Source organism: Sphaerodactylus townsendi, linkage group LG01 (assembly GCF_021028975.2).
Source record: "Sphaerodactylus townsendi isolate TG3544 linkage group LG01, MPM_Stown_v2.3, whole genome shotgun sequence".
Classification (NCBI taxonomy): domain Eukaryota; kingdom Metazoa; phylum Chordata; class Lepidosauria; order Squamata; family Sphaerodactylidae; genus Sphaerodactylus; species Sphaerodactylus townsendi.
Window position 1 is genome coordinate 43,121,577 of NC_059425.1, and position 20,636 is coordinate 43,142,212.

Genomic DNA, 20,636 nt, shown 5'->3' on the forward strand with positions numbered 1-20,636 from the left:
CCGATACTCAGGAGCAGACACTCCGCTATCTAGAGCTGCATACTCTCCACTGTGTGTCTAATCCCATGCCCCAAAAGTGCCACAAACTAGGGGGATCACACCAGTCAAGTTACCCATGTTTGGAATTTCCTCATCATGGGCAGTGTGGCTCATTCTAGTCACTGTCTGCTTCCAAGTTGCATTTTAGAGGGCCTGAGCTCAGTGACTGAACAACTGCTTCGTATGCAAATTGTCCCAGGGTTCAGTCCCCAGCTATAAGAGCTTCAGATAGCAAGGTCAGTGAAGTTCTTTACTTGATATCCCAGTAGCTACCGTCCATTACTGCATATAAACTGGCCCTAACAAAAAGAATTAGATGCTGTACAAGACAGCTTCAGGCTGCATTTTCAGTTTACAGCTGCTGGAACAGGAAGCTGCTGCCAGGTTGCATGCTGGATATTTTCCAAATAGCTACACCAGCTCAGCCTAGTAGATGGGGCTTATTCACAAGGCAGGGATGAACCATTCATGCCAAGTGTCTGTATTTAGCCAAGGACCCCTGGGAGAAATCGGGCCCCTTTAGTTCCATCGTTTCCCTCCTCCCGCATCTGACATTCTTCTGTACTCTTTCCTTCCCTGTCCTTGAAACAGCTCAGAAGGAGAATTCTCTCCCTGGCATGCCTCTACCTTCTCGGCCAGGAAGTAGCAAAGGAAGACAAAAGGGGAGGAAGCACAGGGGCATGCGAAAGAGAAGGTTTTCTCCCTCATGCTTCTTTGCCAGACAAATGTGTCAGGCACAAGAAAGTACTTTTTTCTGTTCTTCCCTCTTCACAAGCATATTGTAGGAAGAGCAGAGAGAAAAAGGGCAACAGTACTAGACTTACCCCCGGCCAAGTTGCCTATTAGCCAAATGTTAAAAAGGTAAGTCACGTATGTCCACCAGAATGCTTCCTTCCAAGATCTGCAGACTATAAAACTGCAGGATAAAAAAGACGTTAGTCAAAAGTGTTATAAAACAAAGTTTATTTTGAAATATTTTATCATAATGAATTGCATCTCTTTGGTAAAAATAAACTCCATAAACATTTTAATTAATAGAGGTTAGAATACAAAAACTAAAATATCTGTAAAGTTGTCTTTAAACCAGGCAAAAACTACTCAACTGGGAGAAGGGAGTAAAGTGTTAGAATGGTGCTTAATCTACTGGCAGCATTTTTCTAAAGAAATCCAAGGGCTTTCTTGCGCTATTGTTAGATTGAAGAAAAAAAAAGCAAGGTAACGGTAATTTTTCCCCAAAAGAACTCTAGTTTGATCAGAATGCATTCTTACACATTTCCACTTCTCAAATAAATAATAGTCACAATGAATTGGCAATTATAAACGGTTTTATATCACTATAAGATGGCAACATAATACTTTTTAAATTATGTACTTCTTAAGTCTGGAAAAAAATGTACACGTAAAACAGACCTTTTATTGGCACTGGCTGTTAGCTCTGGAGAATGTGCTTTTCCAAATAAATGGCAGGTACATTAAAAAAAACCCTAGTCTTCTTTTACAATAAATATTTCGACTACCCCGTTATTAGCATTGTGGGGTGTGCTTTGCTTTAACCAAAGCTGTTGCTTTCACCAAACAAAGAAGTCACAAGCCGTACAAGTTCCAAGTTGGACTTTCTAAAAAGGAGTGCCTGCAGTTCTCAGAGAAGATATAATTTAGAACTGGAATTTGAAATCGATTAGGACAGCACTGGTATCTGGATTTCAAGGACGGATGAGCCTCCCTTGGAAACCTCTCCATGTTCATTTTAAGACAAATGTTTTAATCTTTCATCTGATGTTAAAATGAGGGTTCCAAGTGAACTGATCTACCAGAAAACCACACACACACTTCACAGCCCCAACTTTCAAAAATGCAACAAACCTGAGGTCACATTAGGCTTGGATCCTATGCAGCGCAAGCAAAGATGCATTATATATTAAGCTATTCTTCCACCTCCCAGTCTATTACCACCAGAGAATTGTGCTCTTGTGAGTCAGTGGGCGGAAAGGAAGCTCAGGATCCAAGTCATGCTTAACCTTCATACTGGCTTACTTCCATCCATCCATGGCATCCTATATCAGTTTCTACCCTGCATCATGTAGACTCACCTCATTCAGAGGATCAACTCATGCATATCCCCACCAGTGGCTGAGGATGTGGAGCAAGGACAGTGATATATGAAAGCCAGACCCAGGGTACGTGGTCTGTTCCTTATGAAGAACAACAGACATGGGAAGCCATTGATGGCAGCAGCGCTGTCATACTTAAAGTTCCACCCTCAAGGCAGTTCGTGAAATAGTAGTAAAGTCCGTGAAATAGTAGTAAAAGTTACTTACCACTGCAACTCCCTCACATATCAAGTGGTAACTACTTCTGCAAAGGAATTTAGCCAGTGTTGACTATCAATCCCCCTAAATCTACCTGCAGGAAGTTTTATGTTTATCCTCATTAGCTGAGCACACATTTGGTCTAAAACAGTCTCATTCTTACCTTCCTGCTTAAAACAAAAACCAAATGATAAACCAGAGGGGCTGAGCTCTATGTTCAGAAGGTGGTGTGTCAGCACACGTATTTAGAGATTTATCTTATTTTAATACAGACAGAAGACTGCAAGATTGAATTATTTCCTCCTCTTAAAGTGCCTGCAGGCAGACAGCAAGAGAGCAGCGAGAAGGGTTTTAGCACCACCTGCTCCCCCCCATGTGTTAAGTATTCAACAATGCAGTTCCCCATCCAAATAGCAAAGCCCCAGGAGGATCTTTTTCTGAAGATACTGATTTTCTCCAATTCAATAATTCAAAGAAAGAGTGATACAGTAACAGAGAGAAATATGGCAGTTACTCCAGGGGTAACTCAGGGATGTAACTACTTCTGAGAGAGGAAAAGAAGTGCTGAAGATATCCTATGTTAACAGGATGTATAACTGCATCTTAATTAGGAAGAAAGATCAAGACACAGGAGAGATACAAATACCTAGAAAGATAAGCACCTTTGAACAAATTAGGAAGGCATTAATATTCTGCAACAAAGTGTGTTCAGAAAACAATGGCCCTTGTTTTGGTGCTTGGACTAGCAAATCAAACCTGTAAAAATGCACAATCCCAGTCCCCACAATACTGCGACTCTAGCCTCATCAACTGTCCAGCCTATGTTCACTCCAATCTAGGGGAAATCAGTCCAGTATGTCTGGTCAACACACTGTCATCTGGATACATCTTGTCCGTGCATGACTTAAACAGATGCAAAATTAAGCAACGGTTTTACTGTGGATGTGCTGACAAAGTAAGGAGTATGTTGGAGGAAAAATTATACGATTTCTCTGTATGCTGGGACAGGGCTCTGTGTGGATTTTGACCATAGGAAGACATGCACAGTTCTATGGGAATATAGGCAGTGAAAGTACAGTGTGGACAACAACTAACAGGGAGTACTGAACCTTGAATGCTTAGAAAGTAGGGAGCAATGGCCCATTCACACAATGCTTTTTCTCCATAGTGATATGATTCTTTTGCAAAGCCATTGGGGGAATGGTACAAACTGGAGAACTGCCTTCTGACCATCCCTGGAATGTTGATGTAGCAGTGTGTTTACCTCAGGAGCAGCGAGGGGGAACTGCGCCCGGGGCACGCATGCACCCTGCGCCCCTGCCACACCCTCATCTGCCCACACCCCCAGAACCCCCTCGCCATGTCCCTGCAGCGGCTAAGCTACTGGTCTACCTTATTCATTCTCGTGAATTTGCAAGGGAATCAGCACTCCAATGATATGAAGGGCCTTTGTTCCCAAAACGTTACAGATCTACATGCTACTCAGTGTGAGATAAAACTCTGGACAGCCACTTCAAAACACTTGTGAGGCTCTGTGTTTTTGGATGCACCCAGGAAGCAGAAAACCAGCAAATCAGGGAAAGGGCTACAGTAACCCCTTCTTTGATGGGCTGATTTTTTTAGATAGAGAGAGGGTTTTCCTCCCAATCATGGGAGAGAATGTTAAAATATTCCCACCTGCAGGATGAAGCAGTATAGTGCAGAATTCTACCATCCTATTCTCTGTAACATGCAGACTGGCTCTCAAGTCCTGTGAGAGTCCCGATTCTTGCCCTGCTGCAATTTCAGATTGGATTTTAAGATTGGAGTGGTATTTTCTCAGCTTCTCTTCCCACCTAATGCTTTTATTGCTCTACCATTACATGTGGAAAACAACAGAAATCATCATCAGGAAAACTGCTATGTTCTACACATTTTCTAGCACAGAGGTGACACTAAACACTGCATTCATAAAGGGAGGACAGAGAAAAAGAATTGTGCACGCATTCAATTTCTGTTAGGAAACAGACTACAGACAGAACTCTAATCAAGTCAGACTCAAGACAACAAGAATCAACACTCAAATTCCAGGGAAGCAGCCTCATTTTCAAGTCTGGCCCATTGTAGCAAGATCTAAATTTAGTTCTTGTCAATCCTCAAAGATATCCAAGACCTAAATAAATACTTTTAAAAATACAGTAGTCCTGTTATTTGCATTGCTTCAAAAAGACGTTTCACAATCACAAGTTACTAGAACGTGTACTCTGGACAAAGGCTAGTCAGAGGGACATCTCCGGTCAGCAACAACATACAGGAATTGAAAGCTGTGTTTTGCACAAAATATACAGACTTGTTGCTATTGGCGAATGGTGAATTCATATTACTTTTTGCTTTAGGTGCCAGAGACCATTTCATGTACCATTTGTCTTTTAAGGAAGGCACTCACAAAGCACATTCCTGGTGAAAATTCTAACATGGACAGTTTATATTACTAGCTCAATTTGTAGGTTTACTCATGGGGTAAAGTGGAGAGGAGAGCCTTAAATAGCCTGGGTATAGCACTTCTGTAAGAATTTCCTCTCCCATATGAACTACCCAGATGGTAGGACTTGGCCTTTTCTGCTGGGTACTGTCTTTTAAAAGGGTAAAATCTGAGGCCACTGGATCAAGTCCTTATTTAATAGATGGTACCACAACAGCAGAATGTCCTTCCCTGAATCCTCTTTGTATAACAAGTAAAAACCTGTATTTAAAGCCAGAATGTTAATCCACAAGACTTTCCAGTTCTGGCTTTTGCTTGACTTTTCCACTATGTTGCTGTTGTATTTTACTGCTTTTCTGGGTGATACTTCAAAAAACAAAAACCTCTGCACCATTCTTGGCTGTTTTTCCACTAATTACACCAATTAATCATTATGGCTAAAACATATAGGCATGCACACCTGTCCTATGTCTGACTCACAATTAGATACAGGTGTAAATCCTTACCCATGCTGACTTGCGGCTAATCTTCCAGGAACAATATCTTAAACTAGGGAAGTTAGTCTAAAAGCAATTTTGGCAGGCTAGATTATTGTTTTGGCCAATCAGTCAAAGCATTTGGGTTGGAAAGGAGAAGAAGGAGACAAAGAATGTGCACCAAACATATTCAAGCTTTACATTGGAGAGAGTTGTGTACAAATTGGTGAGCGTGCAAACACCCATGCATTCAAGATTTTTCTTTTGTCTAGAACTAGCAGTGTGATTACAAGGTGGAATCATTTACAGTTTGCTACCATTTTAGCAAAGATTTGCTTTGAAACACTCAAAATGCTACATGGAGCCTTGAAATCTTCAGGCCAACCCATCATGAAAATATATGCAGATATTATCAGATCGGTCATAGTTATAATCCAAACTACCTGAAAGCTTGGCTCTTTTTACAGACAACGCAAACTGTTCTACAGCTGGTAATAGGAAAGTCCCATCTGAACTTGCTGGATCATGGGCAACAGACTGGGTTTCTAAAGAACAGCTACAGGCTTAGAGTGGCAGGATTTTTACTGGGGTATGAGGAGGCAGTATTCAAGAAGAGGCAGTGATATTTTTTTAAAAAAATAAAACCCTGACCATCTAAATACTAGTCTTTCAGTAATAAGCCAGAGAACCTCTGTATTACTGGTCAAATGTTATCTTCATTCTGGTGCTCAAAATCTGATTCAGTTATCTGCAATTTGGAGCAGCCCCTCCCCCTGGCACGGGGATAAACTTGCTCACAAGAAAATAATGAGAAGATTCAATGGCACTTCAAGCTGCCCTTCCAAACCAGGCATATGTGGCTACACTAATACTTAGATAATTACAAAACACTTGTTCTCAGAATTGTAGGGCACAGCGGCCCCTTGCACCCAACCATCCACAGTATTTCCTGTGAAACTACCCCTCAAAAGGAAAAGGAGTTGCACAACAGCAAAGCTGCCTTTCCTGTAGGGACTCCTCCTTATCTCAATAGGAAAAGCTGCTGGTGAGTTCTCATAGTGGGAACAACAAACCCACTAGTATGGCAGCACTGCAATCCCCTTTCAGACGCCACTTCCCAAACTAGTCTCAAGGAACATCAACAGATGGCTTATTTCAGGAACAGAGTCTGCTTGTGCAGCTCATCGGACCCTGAACAGACACACTTCAATACAAGAAACAGGAGATAAATAGCATATCCAGACTATGTGGTTGCCTTTGAGCAGCAGGTTGACTATCAGACAGGCAAAAATTGCTTCTCTCTTCCACGAGACTTGTTGAGCTTCCAGCTGCAACTACTGGAGCTGACAATACAAAAGATGCTTGCACAAACACCTTAAGGACCAATATGTACTTTCTATGTAAGGCAAGATGCAAGGTCACATTGCTCTTTTAGGTGACACTGGTCTTTAAGAACCTTGCTCTTCTACTGCAGACCAACAAATCTACCCATGTCACTATGCTACCACTGGCAAATCCCTGCTGATTTAAAAGGGGTTGGAATTTTACCCCTAGTGTCATTCTTATTCAAGAAAGTTGGCAGTTGCCTGAACTGAACGGCATTCATCATTTTAACATCATTCATGTATTCACACTCTTCAAATGGTGCCACCTTAAGGTTGTATTCAATATATTAGCTCTTCCAGGTAAGTTAGGCTAGTACAATACAAAATGAAAGTATGCAACAACTTAAAAAAAATAGCCAAGACTTCCAAGCCGCATGAGAACCCTTTTGTTAAGTTTTCTGTTAAAACCCTGATTTTCTATGTGCCTGAGCCAAACTACCTCAGACTGCTCCTCCATGATATAAACATTACTAATATAGGAACCCAGCACATCAAAGGGAAGTCTAGGCTACAACTCTTCCTCTTCGATAACAGGTTTCCTACATGGCAGGGATTTTTTGTCCAGAAGGGCCCTCAACAATGTGATGGACTGCCTGCACTATGAAGTGGTACAGTCACCACAGTGAGAACTAGGCCAAAGTCAACTAATTCATTTTTTAACTCTAGAGTAGGATCCCAGTGGCCAAAGATATTCTCAGGGAACTACAATTCCCATCAGCCTCTGTCAGCATGGCCAATTGGCCATGCTGGTAGGGGCTGATGGGAATTGTAGTTCCTGAACATCTGGAGAGCCGCAGGTTCCCTACCTCTGACCTAGAGGAACATCAACCCTTTTTGACCTCTCTGCCTGAACATGTAAGCCCAAGTTATCTCTGAAATAATAATTTACAATTCAGTCATAAATATCAGTCACTTGATGCAGGTATCAAGACAGTCAGAAGAGCCTTAGGTTTGGAAATACGTGTCTATGTTCTCAATAAAAAATTAAAAAGTGAGAGAAGAAACCAGCTTCTTATTTTTTGGTACATCCAGGAAGGAAATTCTATGCAAATAAAGCTGGGAGACAAACTACTCATGATGAAACCCTCTTTCAAAAATATTAACGTCCACATGTTCCAGTTTTTCTCCTACGTGATAATTTCAGATATCAAGTAACATAAGTTGGGAAGTGATTCATGGTGGCAGTTTTGTACTATTCAAATTACCATGGACCACAACACAGGAGGCAACTACGTAACAGTGAAAGCAAGGCTATGAAGTGGCATGCTCCGGACAGAATGTACAACAGAATACATGAAGGGGCTTCTATGTTACTCATTTCTATAACCCAAAATAGACACGGTTTTGAAGACACACAGCCCATGAACAGTGAAAGAGAGAATTATAGGGACTGCTCCTGCTTATCCAAATCACCAGCTCCACCTTCAGATCTATTTGGCAATGATGTGCTGGATAGAGAAGGCAGCCATGGCAGCATTCCCCAGGACCTTTCCACTAGCTGAGGCCCTTTCTTCAAAAGGATGGCGTTTGCCAATGCAAGAGGCTTGAATCAAGGGAAGGCTTCCTTCCATTGGAGGAAAGTGTATCCACGAGTAAAAAGGACCTGTGAGATCAATCCCTGTGTGTGCAGAAGCCAACACATACAGGTCCAAGCTGCTTGATCGTGACTTCCTGATTTTGATGGCTATGAGGCCTGCAACGTAGCATGTGAAAATCAGGAAGCTCTGGAAGTTAGATAGGGGGCACAATTCCACATTCCCCACTTTATGCATACGTTACACAATTGAAAGACTAATCCGCATCCCTCAAGCTCCATGCTTCCCAAAGACATGTACAAGACCTTCTACACAGAGCATGATGCATGAGATAATACAAGGGAATCCAACTGCTCTGTTGAAAATCCAAAATACCCAACTCTGTTGAAAATCACTACTGGGAGGGAAGCAGTTCAATTCCCTCTCACCCCCTGTCCTGCACAATTAAATAAGTTTCTCAATACCTAAACTCACCACTGCCACCTTGCAATAAAAAAATTAAATTTAAAAAAAAACACCAAAATTATAATCTGCAAAAATAAAAAAGTCCTTTTATGGCTTTGATCTCCCTTGTGAAGGATAAAAAGTAGAGGAGTATTGCCACACTAAAAAATAAAATACGCATTTTCATATCTGTCGCTATACATATTCTTTTTACACTGCGTCGTTATTCTTTTTTTCTTCGTTTCTGGCTATGGGTCTTTGCAGCACTTATGAGGGAGCCCAGGCATGTGCTGATGCCAGCTAAGTGAAGCAGAGACCCGGCAGCCTCTTTCAGTTCCTCGTCTATTTCTTGGCAGAGCTCTTCCAGGGCTGTCTTGTGAGGTTGGTTCTTATCAGAAGGACCAGTGCGCAGCTGGGAGGTGTAACTGCTGTCCACCAGGGGGTCGTTGTTGTCATCTTCCTCATCATCACCATCTGTGTCCTCCTCGCTATGGAACCCTTCACTACCGTCGCTCCCAGCCCGGCTAGCCTCCGAGACGAATTCATACACCTCATCGATGGAAGACAGGGAAGACACGCTCGACAACGATGCACAACGCTGAGAGGCCACGCTGCTGGCACTGTAATTGTGATCCTCATTTGGGTCGATGTTGGGGATTGTAGAATTGGTCTCCTGCTGGCCTGCCATACTGTGGTTGTGGAACGCACTGCCATAATTCCTTTTCTTGGAGAACTTGATGGGCTGCGGCTTCTCACCTATGGGAAAGCAAGAATCTATCAGAATTGGAATGATTACAGGAAAGGGGTTGGATTCAGCAGTAACCTTTTTTGAAGAGAGAGGGTGCAGTGATTTTTGCTGAGGCCTTCGCCTATCGCAGACCTCCAATTCACTCCTGGTGCTGCTCAGGGGGAAGAGGTCTGCCGTCCACAAAGAGCACCATTTTACGGAGCTTAGTGGGCTGCAGGCAGAGAGGCAAGACAAGAAAGTTCCACTGTCGGATGCACCTTCTATTAGCAGAAAAATACCACTGGATGCAACCCAACAAGGGGGTTAGGTCTCCACAAGATTCAGAAATGTGTGCAACTGAAATCCTCATCCTCAAAATAAAAGAAACAGCCTTAAGTAAGTAGCTGAAACTGCTCCTATTCATTTTACATTCATTTTTACACATTTCCTATCCATTGAAATTTACATTGCCCTTTTTATGTCATTCTATAAAGCTCCATGAAATTTGAAAGTGCACCCTAAACACAAGATCCTTGTCAAATATCTATGTACAGTACACCACATGTACAGTGGAGCTTTTCCGAATTTCCTTCTCGTGGCAATACCTTGCATCCTCTATAAAGCTCACCCTGAAAGTCTGTTAAAAAGTGAAAGACAAGAATACATCTAGGAAGAGACCCAGTCCCAATTCTTCCACCCAACAAGCTTTAAGAGCTTATTGTGCTTCTGTAGTCAGGAAAGGGCAATGAAAGTAAAGTTACAAATGCAGCTTCAAGCTATCAATACTTCTGTCCAAGCTGGATGGATCTGGCAGATTTGCTTTATTTGTATAATTTGTAAGCTTTATTCCACTTTCAACCGGTTTGCAGATTTTAAGAATTTTCAAAGTTACAGAACTTATTCAGTTTGCAAAACCAACAATTGCCTTACGTCAATTCTAAAGTGCCATTTGTATTCTTCCTTAGCACACTACAATTTACACAGAAGTTTCAGTTGCAAAGGACTCTGTAAGGTGGTTTACCTTGCTGATTATGATCCAAAACACACCTGGGTTCTCACACCACGTGGCTGTAGTATCAAAAACTATTGACTGCACCAGACACAACGTACTGCTTCACACCTGTACTGAAAGCACCATGTTGAATGATGGATACCCAAACTAGCACACATACTTTAAACTCAAGCAGTGCAGCAATATTATAACATACCTGGCTGCATTATAAAGTATGGCGTTTTACTGCAGCTGATATGACTCTTAAAGATCCAAATGCCAAATCACTGCTCAACTGGTTACATGCACACAAAAGGAACCTTTGCCAAGCGTGTATATACAGTGACTGCAATCAGATTTTACAAACTGACATTTGTTAAAGCTATGATGTACGTTACAAATTCTAGTTAGTCTACCATAATAAATAAATAATAATAAATCACAAAGTGTGCATAAATCCTGCCTTGATTGTTTCTGCCTGTCTCCTATCTTCCAGAAGAATATGCTCCTTGCACTGTTATCTCTGCATTTATGAATTCAGACATCGCAACAAACCACAATTAGTATAATCTATAGATAATAAACCAGCTGACAACCCTAATTTGAAATCCTGGTATGATGCCCATCAACAGACCTAGATTTGTTTGTCTGTCTTCATTCAGCTGCCATAACTAGCCAGGGACTGATGAAACCAGTATATAGACCATTGTGTATATGTTTGAATGCAGCCAAACTGTCAACTGCTTTAACATAGGCATGAAATGCCATCTCTTAATGACAATTTTTGAAAGAGAGTTTTAAAAGCTTCCTGTGCTTACAGTCTAAAATGCCTTGTTCAATAGAAGTATTCAGCAGCATCATGGCAGTAGCAGCATCGATATCAGAGTCTGAAAAGAAAATCAGACCCATTAAGTTCCACTTGGAGAGACAAAATATGATAACACAATCAATTAAATAAGTAATAATTAGGCTATCAAGTAGCTTCACAGCCAAATGAAGACCTGAACCCAAGTTTCCCACAATTAAAGCTAACACTTTTGTCACTGTCAACTCATTGGCTTTTTAAATCAGGCAGGTATAAAACACAGACACACAGAGAGAGATGAGCAAGCCATAGATGCAGGTGAAACACTAGGAGCAAAAACTATCAGACCATGGCCACTCAACCCAGAAAACCCACAACAGCCAGGCCGAGCAAAATGTTTTGCAAATAAAATATCCCAGTCTCCTTGAAGCTTGCAGTTATTAAATTGTGAAGTAAGAGGGAACACCCAGCAAATCACAGACACAAAAAGGTGAGGGGAAAAACAGGCTGCAACATGCCTCCACTTGCACTGGATCTCCATCTGCTCCTCCTCAAAGGTAATCCACATAGATTAGAAGGTATCTGTAGGGAGGAGTTGCACTGCACTGGGGCCAACCCCAGGTTCATGGGCCTGGCAAACAGCTCTGAATCCCCAGATTCACTGGGAGTACACTATTCTGTGATATATGGTGGGCATGACAACACTGTTGCTGGGGGTGCCAATGCCTGGGTGTTTTGCCTGGTTCCTGGCTTCTGCAGGTTTCTTTTAGTAAATGGACTAAAATCACTGCTGCTGAACTCAGTTGCCCACCTCCAAAGCTGTAAAATATTGGTCCTGGGAAAGGTGATGAGATATTTTTAAAGCTTCAGGAACAGATCTTATTTGCCCACAATCTGAAGGTTCCATGACTTCTTTATGGAAAACACTCATGCATCACACAGTGCTATGACTTCAGGCTTAAGCTCACATACTCCCTCCTCCCCAAAAATGCATTTATGATGACATCACATTTCTCCCAGGGAAAGGTCATCCCCAGGCAAGAAGATTTTAACATTATTTCGGGAACACACAGATTCAGATACTTTTGACAAGTCAACAGATCACCAAAACTGGGCAACGAGTAACACACTCACCTTTGATAGACTGACCCTGATTCTGTTTCAAGACTGAGGTTAAGTAGCGAGGGGATGATGAACCACTAAAACAGAGAAAGAGAGAAGTCTCAAAGTTCACAAACTTTGCTAGCCAAGACAAATTTCACCTGTGCAAACCACATTTGCCATCCAGTGGCTTCAAAATGGCAGCATTGTTTTTTTGTTGCCTGGTGAAACTGCCATCAATGTATACAGAAGAACTGTAATGCAGTTTCAAGGACCACTGGCAAACACTGCTCAACACAGACACTTCATTCAGAGCTCAACACAGACACTCTGCTCTATTTCAAAAAGAATATTGCAGAGCTGGCAAAATAAAAAGGAGAGCACTAAAACAATTAACACAATTCCCATTCCCCAGAGATGGGAAGAGCTGGGCAAAGGAAAATTCAGGGGAGACACATAACATTGTTTCCTCTGAGGATCATGATTCCACTTTTTCAAACAGAAAAACTGGAAAACTGTGCAGAGCATCTGAAGGAAAAAAAACTCTATCTCCCCCTTCAGAATCAGTGAAATGCTCCTGAAGACCATTTTTTCCCTCAGCAAAACTATTTTAAAAAAGAGTCTGAGAACTTGTTCAATTTGTCCCTTGAAAAATGGGGGTGGGGGGGGGGGAAAGAACTGGAAAAAAGGAAATAACTTTGAATGAAATAATTAGTAAGGCATAATTTTACACAAAATGTGCAGTATGAACATTTTATATCAGAAAATGTACAGCATTAGATAATTCATATATATGCTACAGACATACACAACACAATTTCAAGAATATATTTATTATTTGTGATGAAGTTTGGCAACAATAAATGTGTGTGTGAAGAGACTAACCATTTTGTTTGTATATTGTTCTGCCCAAAGACACTGGAAACGTTTACAAAGAATCTTGTTTTTTGTCTCTCCTGTTTTTCACATAGCTTAGGAGCAGGTGTTTGTAGATAGAGATAGGCTGTACAATTACCAAGATCAGATTCCTGATTATAGGCATGGAATCATCTTCAGTTATTTTCAGCTGGATTCAACCTGTCAGCAACAGCCCTAATGGAAAGTTTTAAATGGGCTGGGTAGTCTACTCACCTAGGGTGTTCTTACTAACTGATACCTGTTTGATTAAATGGTAATTACTTAGTGTGGCCAGATTTTGTCATAAATTAATCCCACTAGAGTTAACAGCCATCTTTTCTTTTGTCTTTGGTATTTTTTGCCTCTACTTTCCTTGAAGAACTTTGCCTATGCACTAAGGACTTCTATTATGTTTTCTAGCCAGTATTTCTTTTATGATTTTATATTTTTAAATTAAAAAGATATAAATTTTGCTTTGTATGGTTTACTGGATCAGAGCCTAGGGCTTGCCATTGCTACCACCCCAAAGGCCTGGATGGATCTTTGACAATTCAGTGCTGTAGACTTTTCCTTCCAGTCCTAACAGCAGTTTAGGGCTTGGGTTGCTTTTGATTTGTGAACCTGCAAGGAGACAGAAGGATTTACCCTTCTCCCCCATGCTGTAGTCCTGATTAATACGCTACTTGTTTTGGTTGAGTCCTGGGTTCTAGTCCTGAGGAGAAGGAGCATAGCCTATTCAATGGGCAACAAAATAATACTTCTGCTCTTTTTGTTTGTGGTTTTCAACACCAACCAGGACATCAGGAAATGAGAAAGGCAGGAACTTATCAGGAGAAGAAGAAGAAGAAGAGTTTGGATTTATATCCCCCCTGTCTCTCCTGTAGGAGACCAAAGGGGCTTACAATCTCCTTGCCCTTCCCCCCTCATAACAAACAGCCTGTGAGGTAGGTGGGGCTGAGAGAGCGGTCCACTGGTAGGATTCTTCTACCCTGAGGGGGGGGGCCTTCTCCTGGCATGGCTTAATTTAGTGGCGAATCTCTGATTGGGGTGATTCCCAACTCATTCTCAGGGAGGCAGGACGAAGTTTGATGTCACTTCCTGTTGATGGGTTGGGCACACCCCTCTGGCCCCAGTATTGGAGTAACGTAGTAGTAGAGAGAAAGAAAACTGTACAACACGTGAATATAACAGGAAGCAACAACCATAACATAGGGTAAATAATGAAGGAACCTGACACTCACGGTGTCTAACGAGAACAACATAGAGCTCTAATTGATCCTTATCTGTGTATTTCTAACTAGAAGGGTCGATTGACCCAAGTTTGGCGACTAACTAGTCCAGACGCTCTGTTAGATTAGGTAGCGGTGTGTTGAGTCCTATGTGGATTGGTGAATATTTTGGGAGGGCCAGGATGCCGCCTCGCCAGGAGAAGGCCCCCTCAGGGTAAGTTTCCAATACCAGTGGGACTCGTTCTCCGGCGGAGGCTCGGGCATCCTGATTGGGACCTCCCCGAGCAGTGTCCCTATAGGGTGGGACAATTCACCAAAAATATGCTCTAGGACTCTGTGACCAAAGGCAGCCCCGTTGTCAGCTAGTGACTGTAGCCTGTAGTGTTTTATGAATGTTGTGATGGAGGACCAAGTAGCTGCTTTACATATGTCCTCCACTGGTATGAGCCGTCTAAGTGCTGCATTAGCTGCAGCGCTTCTCGTGGAATGTGCTGTGATTCCTGGAGGTATGGGTATGTTTACCGATCTGTATGCTTCTACAATGCAAGATCTGATTGTTGTGCTGATAGCAGCGCAGACATTTGTGCTCCCAGGTTAGGCGAAGGACACATTAATTAGAAGTTTGCCATTCTTCGTCTTTCTGATAATGTTCCGCGCGTTTAATGATGTGCTTTTAGGCCCTCCTAACATCTAAGGTGTGTGCCACAGAATTCTCCTTAGGGTGTTTCTGGTGGAAGGGAAGAAAAGTGGGGAGCACAATTTCTTTGTCTTTAGATGGAATGGAGCCCTACCAACTTTGGTGCATGAATGTTGGGTCTAGACGCATCACCACCTTGTTTTTGTGGAACACACACAGTTGAGAGTTTATCGATAGGGCCCTTAGTTCAGAAATTCTTCTGGCGGAGGTGATGGCGACTAAGAAAATTAGTTTCATGCGAAGCCATTTGACGTGAACCGATTGGATTGGTTCAAAGGGGGGTTTGGTGAGTGCGTTCAGAACTAAGTTCAGTTTCCATGACGGAAAGTGATGAAGGACTGGTGGCTGTTTTTGGCGAACTCCTTTTAGAAAGCGTACTATGTCTGGGTGTTTTGAGGCCGGTACCCCTTGTAGACGGTCCCAGACCGTCGCTAAGGCAGACACCTGTCTCTTGAGTGTTGCGCTTCTGAGGCCCCTCTCGAAGCCCCCCTGAAGGAATGCTAGAACCTGGGCTACCTTGGGGGATACCGGGTCTGTATTGTTGGACGTGGCCCATCTCACGAATGTTTTCCATGAAGAGTCATAGATGCGTAGGGTGGATGGGCTTAGCGCGGAGGGCCACGCTCATGGTGTCTTTTGGCTACTTTTGGAGTAACCCTTTTAAGCGCTGCGCCTGCTCAAGTGCCATGTTAAGCTTAAACCAGCTGGGGTCTGGGGTGATAGATCGGCCCCGAGACAGCATGTTTGGAGGTGCTGGGAGCAGAAAAGGGCGGTAAGGGCTGGAGAGTTGCAGAATGGAAGAAAACCATGGTCGCCTCGGCCACCAAGGAGCCACTAGTATGATTCCTCTGCCTCCAGATTTTCCTCAGGAGTTTGGGGGATGATGGGAAAGGGAGGGAAGCGCATAAAGAAGAGTCTGAGGCCAAGGAGAGGTCATCGCGCCTGTTGCCGCTGCCCGGGTGATGGTAATATCTCAGAAGAACGCTTGGCAGCTGGTGGTTCTTTTCTGAGGAGAACAGGTCGCACCTCTGGAGTTCTGACCCCGCTATCAGTTGGAAGATTGAGGGGTGCATCCACTCCGCCTCCATGACCGCCTGTCTGGCTGGCCAGTCGGCCTCGGCTACATTTAGGTTCCCCTTGATGTGTTCTGAGGAGAGGGAGCTGAGGTTGGATTCTGCCCAGTTGAGGATATGGAGGGACTCCTGGTAGAGGCGGGCGGATCGTGACCCTCCCTGATTAAGCTGATGTGGGCTTTGGTCGCCACATTGTCCTGCCTCAGTAAGACGTGTCGCCCCGGGATGAGGGGGCTGAAGTGAAGGAGAGCCAAGCCGCTGCCCTCATCTCTAGGAGGTTGATAGGGAGTTTGGACTGAGTAGGAGTCCATGTGCCCTGGGCGAAAGTTGTCTTGGAGGTGTGCTCCTCAACCTCTGAGAGGCTGGCATCTGTGAAGATTTGGAGCCTGTCTCCGTGCAGGCAGACCTTGCCTGCTAGGAAGGTTCTTGAGGTGCGACCACCACCTTAGGGCTGCGCCGGGAGGTCTGGAGGAATCGGCTGTGGCCTTTGTTGGCCTCTTGCATGATGAGGCCTTGGTAAGGCCGCAGGAATTTCTGAAGGGTTCTGGCGTGAAGACGACCCCATTGCAACATATCTTATGATCGATATGAAGAGCCCTACCAGTTTGGCTAGTTGAAGAAGAGAAACTGCTTTGGCTGAAAGGATGGTCACTGTCAGACGCTGGATCTTGAGGGCCTTGGCGTGAGGGATGAAGAGGGTGTTCAGACGCAGGCTCCGGCTACTGTCTCCGAGGTGTTCCATGCGCGGTAGAGGGGATCGTGGAGCTTTTCTGCAAGCTTTACTAAGAAACCATGATTGAGACAGTCGATGATCTTGTTCAGGCCCTACTCGGCTCTTTCCTTGGACTCTGATCGGATTGGCATTTTCGCCGCTCCAGGCGTGGACGCGGGATGGCTTGTTCCTTTATACTCATGATGGGGAGCGCAGGAGGACTTTTGTGAACACACGGGGCGAGGTGGCGAGTCCGGCGAGAGCCGTATTGGAAGTGTTGTTTTCCTACCGCGAATCTCTGAAAGGACCGGTGCCGTGGATTGGCGGGGACGTGGAGGTACGCTTCGGTGAGATCCAGCGCAGGTGAGGAGGTCCCCCGGCCGGTGTTCTCTACCGTGGATCTCAGGGTCTCCATTTTGAAACGCCGCAGTTTAACACGTCTGTTTACGCATCGGTTTGGCGATGGCTCGCCAGTCCCCGTTCCTCTTTGGCACGGTGAAGAAATGGGAGTATATTCCGGATCCACGCTCTGAAGCCGGTACTGGCTCTATGGCCTGGATTTTGAGGAGGTGTTGGATGGCCCGCTGTGTTCTGAGTCTCTTTTGTTGATTTCGGTGGACCGGGAAGGCTTGAAAGCGAGGTTTTGGAATGTAGGAGAACCGGCTAGGTGGTAGCGGGTGGAGACTACCTCTGAGGTCCAGCGGTCGACGTGATTTCCTGGCCCATGTATGTTGGAAGTGTTGCAGACGGGCTTCGACCGGGAGATCGTGATAGCCATGGTTTACGGAGCGATCTGGCCAGAAAGATTTCCCACTACCCTGTCTGTAGTTGGAGGTACGAAAGGAAGAGTTATTACTGTTGTAATTATTGTTGTTTCGCCTACGGAAAGTATTGGACGATGTCCATCTTTTTCCATCCCTAGGGGCTCTAGCAAGTGTTCTTTGTGATCGGAACGTGGTGTAGGGTTTAAAGGATGAGCCCTGTTCAGGCCTGACATACCTAGGCATGGACTTCTTATTTCCTTTAGACTCAACCAGGACGGCATCCAGCTCTGGGCCAAATAAGCGTGACCCATGATAGCCAGTAGGTGGACAATTTCCACCTGCTTAGATTGGAAATCGGCTTGCCATGCACGGAGCCAGGCTTGCCTTCTGACAACTATTCCTAGGGCAAGGGCTCTAGGAGATCAACAGGAGGGCATCAAAGGCAGAATTCGCCTCCAGTATGAGACAGCCATTAACATCCTTTCCATGCCCTCTCTGATGCCTCGATGTTCTGTTTTGAATTATCTCTAGAATGCGCGCGTGCCCAAACGATGGCGGCCCTGCCCATGGTGGCTGAGGAAGCTAAGACTCTGGTGGAAAGGGCTAATCTGTCGTGTAGTCTTTTAAGGGTGACGTCTCCCTTTCGGTCGGAGGCATCTTTTAAGGTGCCTTTGTCCGGCCCTTGGTAACTAGGCCCCCTGATTGTAGGGCCACCTACAGGGCGGCCAACTAGAGGAGCTTGAATCATGGCTTGGACATGAACCGGCAGCACATACATTTTCTTCAGTAGTGAGGGATAGCTTTTGTTGATATCTCGCGGGTCCACTCCTCTCTTGATTTTTCTCTCAAAGTACTCGGGGAGTGGAAGAGCACGAGGGGTTTCCTCCGTTTGAGGAAAGATTTCTTTTCTCACTTTGGGAACGCCTTTTACGGGCTTTCTGGGACCGGAAGAAGTGGTTGGTTCTTCAGCATCTGCGGCATCGTGAAGTTCCAAAGCCGAGATGGCTTTCGCCGTCATAAGTGCCAGATTTTCCTGTTTAAAGAATCTTTGGCACTGTTCACTGGGTTCTACACTGGTATCCTCTCCCTCAGAGAAATGATCAGAGGACTCTGCTATTTCTCCATCACTACTACTCTCTTCTGGTAGGTTAAGGGGGTCCCTGTATGACATGGAGGAAATGGGGCTGTTGGATCTAGAGTTAGAACTGGACCTATTACGTCTCCTATGTCTATCTCTGTTATGAGATCTGTGCCGTCCCCTGCGTTTGGATTTCTTTTTCTTCTTGTCACGCAAAGACATTTCCTGTCTAATGTGTTTGTTAAAGGCTTTCATTAAAGCTGCAGGGGAAGAGTTGGCCCAAGCATTCATATCAAAAAGAGATGGGGTGGTAGAGGATCCCCCTCCCCTCTCATTCCGATCTTGCCTGTGGGAAGCGGCTGGGCCCTCCGATGGACCATCGTTATCAGCGTTTAAGCTGTGGCCGCCTTTGGTCGCGGCCTTCCTCAGCCCCTCTCCTCGGCCGGAACGCTCTCAGTCTCTGGCCACCGCTGGCTGGGGGGCGCGTGCTGGGTGGGAGCTGCGCCATCCTCGTCCCGAGGGACGGTGGTGCTCCTTGGGGAAGGCGGAGAATCAGCGTTCTCTTGGCGGCGTGAGCGCTTTGCGGGAGCCGCATCTGCGCTGTGCGCTTTTGCCGTGACATGCGCGAAGCCTTCGGCCTCGCTTTATGCTTTTTCCGCTACTTTGCGGCCGTTTTTGTTGCCGCGTTTTTCTTCCCCTTTGTGGTGTTGGCGGGGCTACAAGTGGTGCAGGCGGGATCCGCACGTTTTGGCCCCGTACGGGTAGAGGCTCGTGTGCCCTCCGCCGCGGACCTGGCAAAGGTGTCCGGTGGGGGGGGGGGGGAGAGGGAGCGCATGGAGGCCATTGCGAAGAGGGCCCAGTTAAATTGCTCCTTTTCTAAGGGAGAGGCTGTGGACTAACAAACAAGGAAAGAGACTTACAATAGGAAGACAGAAGGAAAAGACGAAGTTTTGTAGGAGAAATCCTAGTTGGGCTTGGAGAGGCTCCAAGACCTGACCTCCCTGTCCTGAGGCAGGAACAATACTGGGGCCAGAGGGGTGTGCCCAACCCATCAACAGGAAGTGACATCAAACTTCGTCCTGCCTCCCTAATGAGTTGGGAATCACCCCAATCAGGATGCCCGAGCCTCGCCCCCAGGAGAACTCCAAAGAACTGTGACTAGCCCAAGGTCACCCAGCTGGCGTGTGTGGGAGTGTACAGGCTAACCTGAATTCCCCAGATAAGCCTCCACAGCTCAGGTGGCAGAGTGGAGAATCAAACGCGGTTCCTCCAGATTAGATACACGAGCTCTTAACCTCCTATGCCACTGCAACTTTCCACGTGTGATGACACATGCAACTGTCCACGTGTGATGACACACCTTTCAACATGATTTGGAACAGATGTCATCACACAGGGGGCAATGCTGTAAAACCCACCAAAACCTATGAAAACCATAGAGATTTTCAGGCTCCCCTGCTCCCTCCATGCCATGATGGTCCCCCAGTCAGCAGTGTCAAGGAATTCCCAATTCCCTTTTTTAAAATGGGAGTGCGTACCTTGTGCAAACCCAAGGTGCCCATCTTGTCTAGTTTGTCCCTATGAAAAAAGGAATCACTGGATCCTAATGATAATTTCCATTAACAGGCGAGGGATTTTTGAGATCACCGTTTCCTGCTACTGACCTCCCAATTACCTACTCATGATGTTCTGATGGGGGTCCATCTCACAGGAGGAGCATTTACGGTAGTCCTGTGAAATGCTGCAGGAGTGGGGGTGGGGGGGAGGAATAAGAGCGGCAGGAAAATTCCATTCTACTAAGTGCTATTCCAATAGCAAGAACGTTCAGTAGGATCTGACTTAAACCTTCTTGGGAAACCAGTTCATCCTCAGACTGAGCTCAAGCAATACTGAATTATGTGATTTTTAAAAAA

At 44.9% G+C, this 20,636-nt stretch overlaps 1 protein-coding gene across 1 annotated transcript in view; it reads right to left on the minus strand.

The window, feature by feature from the left end:
* Nucleotides 1-985: 985 nt before the first annotated feature.
* Nucleotides 986-20,636, minus strand: part of FOXN2 (forkhead box N2) — a 71,056-nt gene continuing 51,405 nt past the window's right edge. Inside the window, 5 exon segments of the mRNA XM_048519286.1 lie at nucleotides 986-7,330; nucleotides 7,477-9,405; nucleotides 11,186-11,254; nucleotides 12,307-12,371; nucleotides 18,196-18,205. Of these exon segments, the coding sequence (XP_048375243.1) occupies nucleotides 8,873-9,405; nucleotides 11,186-11,254; nucleotides 12,307-12,371; nucleotides 18,196-18,205 (677 nt within the window). The 3' untranslated portion in view covers nucleotides 986-7,330; nucleotides 7,477-8,872.